Source organism: Atta colombica, unplaced genomic scaffold, assembly GCF_001594045.1.
Source record: "Atta colombica isolate Treedump-2 unplaced genomic scaffold, Acol1.0 scaffold137, whole genome shotgun sequence".
In the NCBI taxonomy this organism is placed as follows: domain Eukaryota; kingdom Metazoa; phylum Arthropoda; class Insecta; order Hymenoptera; family Formicidae; genus Atta; species Atta colombica.
The window spans coordinates 754,859-760,996 of record NW_017259225.1 but is presented as its reverse complement, the minus strand read 5'-3'; the positions used below and the strand labels follow the sequence as shown (position 1 = coordinate 760,996).

Here is a 6,138-nt window from a genome sequence, read left to right as displayed (position 1 = left end):
TTGCTGAATAATCAAGTTAGCTATGATGAGTTTAATAAAAAAATTAATTTCTTCAATTAATTTAACAGAATTAAATATAATCGCTGTGTATACTTTATAAGAATTATAAAATAATCTAATTGAAAGTGATAAACTCAAATGTGAAATTAAAGTACAAGGGAATCAATTCTTTTAATCGTTCGGATATTTTGTTCTGATTTGCAACTCTACGGTTCTCAGAATTAATTGGCTCGGAACTAATTACTCAAGCCTATATGAATTTTATTACCCGCGATACACTTGATGGCGACACATTCAATAACGTAACGACTCTCGGTCATCTAATAATAGCATATCGTTTAGATGCTTTTGCTGGCTATCTCAATATCTGCATGTAAATACGCATTCTCAAGATGGCGCGAAATCACGATCGCTTTGTGCAAAAACGCTCGTTTCACGCGCGCTACCAGTAACTCGACGATGAAGGGGAGAGGGGGGGGGCAGGAGGGTGAAGAGGGACGAGCGCGTGCACGCGTAAAATGTGCTCGCCGGGCGCGAGGGTGCAGTTTCGCAAAAATTAATTGCGCGCTTATCGTGAGAGAGAATCGCGCGGCGCGATACGCCGGTGTTCCTCGGGGCGCGTACCTGTGGCTCGCGATGTAAAAGCAGAATCTAGGCCGATATAAATAGGCTGACACGCCACGGAATATAACAGGTAGAACTTTAAACATTGCGCGCCTCGCCACTCGCCACGCCGCGAATACTCGTGAAAGAGACTCGCAGAAGACAGCGGCGCAGAGGAGTGCCGTCCCCTTTTGCGACTTCTTCTTTTCCGCGTGAAAAAATATTTCCGGAGCAAACGAACGAACAAATGCCAGAGACGAAAATATATACTGTCTCGCGCGAAATACAAAACATACCTAAGCACAGTATGAAAAGGCTATACATGAATTTTTAGACGAGCATCTGCATTTATTTATACCCATTCGTTCTCAATTCAATTGAAATCACTTACGGTTATTTGGGAATAAATTAAGAAAGTAAATATTTTTGCTCTGAATAATTTTAATTTTGGATTGGATAATACGATTTAAAATTTATGAAATAATCAAATGAATGCTGAATATAAACAAAAAATTAATAACTGGTCGAATTTTTTTAATTGTAGTTATATTGTTCTTGTATCGTATTTAATAAAGACACGTCTGCAATTTTTAATTTATTTAAAAGAAACAGGAAGATATTTCGACTAAGGTTTTCGGAGCGCGTACTTTACGTGGTACCGAGACATTTAATTATCTTATTGGACGGCAGAATCAACGAAATAACAATGATGGTGATAATACGATATTATAATTGCAGAAATTACTGTTATCAGTATAGCGGACGTAATGGACAATGAAAGAGACAGAAAGCGGATGCGAGACTCCAATTGAGATTTAGTACACGGCATTGAGTCGCACGATTCCAGTTTCTTTCTTTTTTTCTTACGCGTAGACTGAATATAAGTACTGAGAGTGTCGAGACGCAGTGCGTTCCACTCCGATGCGCTCCTCCACGTTCCCGTGGCTCATAAAGAGAGGCAAAAAGACTCGCCAGCGCGAGACCCTTCGTATAATAATTGCACCCGCTGTCCTAATTTTGGCTTCCCCATGTGGTGTGCTCTCATCGCGACACAAAGAAAACAAAATAAGGCTGCTATTTAGCCGAAAATCGCAGCAATTTTAAAACCCGTTATATGTATGTCAGTGTCTATTAAAAAAAAAAAAAAAATACTTTCGCTATTGTTGGCAATATAATATCCGAGCCTTAATGAAAACTCCGAGCACTAATTTTCTTTTTCACGACTTATAGATATTTTCGATATTGAATATCTTACTAACTGAACCTCAAATGAAAGATTCGCCGTAAAATTAGAGTTTACTTTTTAATTTAATTTACTTGAAATCAAGTAAACAAGACTGAATTGTATTTATTCGAGCTTTTTACTTGTCGATTCGAAATAATTTTGCACGATCGGAAAAAAATAATCAAGAATCTAAATATCGGTGAGAAAATGATGATAACCAACGTAGTAACAGTTAACAGTATAACCTTAGTACGGCATAAATAAATTGTCCGCGGCGATCGAAGTTGCTGCCGCATCGAAATGTATTCGCTATATATAATATCGATCTGCCGTTAACGCAGAGTCGGACACGAAATTTAATAGAGAAGCCGCTCGCTTACGTTACCGGAGCGGACACGAGCGTGAAGGGCAGGAGGAAGTTCATCTTCCGGAAGAAATCGCGCGGGGATTTCTTTGTCCCTTCGGGTCGGAATCCACCCGAGTCGCGGCTGAGAAGAGATGTATACCGGGTGGCACGGCGTGCATACGATGTAACGTGGTGTCGAGACGTGCGTGCGTGCGTGCGTGCGTGCGTGCGTGCGTGCGTGCGTGCGTTTCGCTTCGATGCACTCAGCCACCTTTGTGTCTGTTTCTCCGTCTCTGTCGCTCGCTCCCGTCGCGAGATCCGTGCGCTCGCCGAGCGAAAAAAGGCGTACCGCAACAAAACCTCTGCGCGGTCGTATATATCGCCGTTGTCCCAATTCCACCTGGTATTGTGTCACTCGATTTCGATTTACTTTGTTATGCGGCTCGGACAAGCGTACCTCTCTCGAGCCCATCGTATTGTAATCAGTAACGTTAGACTGTGCGTTTAAGTATATATAACACAGAATGTCCAAATATCATATAATCAGAATAACTTAATTTATATGATTATTATGATAATTATATGAAAGATTGACTTTCACTTAGGCGAAGGTTCGTTTGGCTGAAATTACATCTTAAAAAATGTAATGATTTCTCTCTCACACAAGTTACAACATAAACATGATTATGTTGTAACTCTCTCGTGTTTTGTAAATATAAAAAAATAAGATAGTACGAATTGAAATCGATGAAGGACCACTCACATGGACCCTTCCATGGTTCAAAGCCTGCCATGAATACTCGTTGAAAACAGCTCTCTCACGCTTTCACCCAATTACGTTGCCCTTAAAATCTCGAAAGATCTAATCAGGGTCGGAATTTTTCGGAGATACGATAGGTTGTGATGGATTAAGACAATATAAAACACGAGCCTGTAAATTCCGTAAATACTTTTTTTTGCAAAGTTGCGTCCTTTTTCTGCACACAATTTCGTATGTATCCTGCTAGAAAAGTATTATACTGAGTTGGCAAGAAAATAATTGCGTTTTTTTAAAAAGCATCTATCAGTAAAAACCACAATTATTTTCTTACCAACCAATATAAATATATCTTGATAGAGTAAAGTTTCAGCTTTAAGAATCTCTTTTTTAAATTGCGATACGATAATTTTTAATAGAGTTATGAGCAATTAAAGTCAAAATGATCCTTTTATTTAATCCGCGATAACTCAGTAACCAAAAATCGTGGGAATATTTAAAAAAAAAAACAATTTTGTAGGGAAAGTATCAAACTTTCACGATAGGTAGTCGAAAATTTTTTCAAATTTGTTTTAGACACGTTACAAATCCACAAAGTGAGAAGAAAATTTTCCGTCTTTTCAGCTTGTAGTTTTTGATTTATGTAAAAATTATTAAACTCAACATATAAACTTAAAAAATGTGGTAAGCTTTTAAAAGTAGAGATTTCAAGCTTTAAAATCCTTTTTTAAATTTAAATTTCATTCATTATTAACGAAGATATTGTATATACAACAACTTTGAGGTAAAAAAACTCAATTACTTTCTTGCCAATCCAATATTTCCAATAGAAGAAATATCTCTAAACTTCCGGTTGACTTATCCACTTCTACTGACCCACAATCAACGTCGTTCCAGCGCCTAAAACGTTTGCGTCATATAATCTCGTGAAATAATTATTTGACAACGAAATGCAACGACTAAGAACTAAATACATATTGCCGACACGGACCAAAGACTCTACGAGCACATGCGGAACGATCATATGTGAAATACGTCAGTATTTGTGTAATTTTATTGCAAACATTATTAACTGACCACCAATACCCTAGAAATGCAAGAATGACTCATATCCATAGAATAACACTTATTATGACTCGTCAGTGATTTAGTAATCGTCAACTAGTTTAACTTGTTATTCCTCTTCTCACTTTTACGTAAAAAACGTGCATTTTTTTCCAAGTCTCAGATATATTAATAAATAAGTAGTGTTTCTCATTGTGTTTTTTGTTACAAATAATTTTCCGAGCTCCTTTTCTAGCGAACTGGAAAGAGATAAGAAATCAATCATGAATGACGGTTAGTTATGTTGTAAAACCGTAAGTCGATAATGATCCTGTTCGCGCGATTGATTCGCTAGACTCTGAGTGCGGGTGTCGGTCGTTCCGTGTGCAAGGCGTCCATAAAGGCGTCACGCTCGCTGAACAGAGAGCCCTCCTTGATCCAAATTCCAACCCGAGGGTCGGAGGTCGAGCGGAGGTTCGCGATCTGATTTTAATATATACGTAGACGAAAGTGAATAAAAATGATAACGCACGACGAACTGCAAATCATTTACGATTTTTCTGCTTCTTAAGAATGATCTCTAATACTATTAATAATAGAAGTCGTAGCAGTCGTAAGATCTTGAGTCGTAGAAAATTAATCAATCACAGTCGAATAATGAGAAGAATAATCGACTATGATTGATCAATTTTCTATCCCGTATAACTCACGCAAACTCCAGTCGCATCTCGCTGACTTTATTCCAACTGATCCATTTTATATTTGTCCTTTTACGAGAACTATCATATTATTATATGTATGTTTACTTTTTATAGTTGTACATACCAATGAATTTATTGAATTTATTATCCGGTAAATATTTCTCTGGAAAATATTTCTGAAGTAGTGTATTTAAAAAAAGGAAAAAATAAACTATATCATTTAATCAAATGCCTCTTTATAATATTTCAAACAAAAGAAATGCATTCAACGAAAGAAAGAACACGAATAACTCAATCGTGTGTATTAATAGTTGAGGTTCATTAGCATCGATATTATTAAATTGCAATTGTAAATTTAATTTATTACGTACTTCAGCTTCAAGTTCAAAGCTTCTGTGTTACAAGACAAACATTTGGTGCGTAATTTGCATAAACTGGAAATTGTAACATTCACATAAAAATATTAAATTTTAAAAACATTAGTTCGCTTTGACCGAATACGGTCTTCCCTTCTCCGTTTATTTGTATCGATCATTCCTCGGTCAATTTTCATTTATTATTACCATATTGTTACGCCGACATTTATGCTATGATATTACTGCTATGTGCACAACCAATTTAATCTTATTTAAACTCGGCATTCTCGTCCCATCGTAGATATCAGACAACGCAGAGGTTACCCCTAATTCCTATGGACCGCAACAAAACGTGTCCGTGATGGATCAATGCGGTCGGCACGTGATTAATAATTCTCATTTCTTCCAATGACGTGTGCAAAAGGATTCGCCGACGTTCAAGCCGATGATCTTGATGAGGTTCGTGGAAATGACGGAGTACGGTAAGTGGATGGAGAAAGAAGAGATTTCGTAGCGGGAGAGAAGCTGGGAGGTGGTGAGAGATTTCGGGATTTGCGGGCAGACGCGGGCGGTCGAACAGTGCCAGGGGCAGGTAAAACTCTCGTCGTTTCATTTCGCTCCGTCTCGTTTCGGCTGCGCCGTCTCGTCGGCGTCGCCTCTGCCCTTGACACAGTTCTCCTGGTTCTCCTGGTTCTCCTCGCGCCCTCGCGGGAGAGGAGCTCGTTCTCGCTGTTAGACGAGCTCTCGCACGGACTGGATCGCGGCGAGGGCACCTTTCCCTGTATGCGTCTGCATACGCGTGCATGCGTATGCGTATGCGTCATGTTATGAATTACGGGTCGTTCGCGGCCTCTCGTAATGGATTTTCGGGGATTTAAGGGCTGAGGGAGGGGAGTTGCGATGAAATATAGGCTGCTCTCCTTTCAGGAGACACGACCTACTCAAATGTCGTTCCATCTTTGTTATTCATTCATTGAATGCCATTGAAGAAGAATTGAACAACGTTCGACCGTATCTCTTTTTAAGAGGAAAAAAAGTCATAGAGACAGGCTCGATTATATTTCCACGGAACCAAATTCAGGCAACTGCAGATTGGTTTGGACCAT

The 6,138-nt window shown here is 38.7% G+C and overlaps 1 protein-coding gene across 1 annotated transcript in view; it reads right to left on the bottom strand.

Moving 5' to 3' along the window:
* The window catches only part of LOC108684628, a 38,208-nt gene extending 32,352 nt beyond the window's left edge, over positions 1–5,856 (bottom strand). Inside the window, exon 1 of the mRNA XM_018189049.1 lies at positions 5,611–5,856. Within this exon, the coding sequence (XP_018044538.1) occupies positions 5,611–5,856 (246 nt within the window). The remainder of the gene's footprint in view (positions 1–5,610) is intronic.
* Positions 5,857–6,138: the final 282 nt, after the last annotated feature.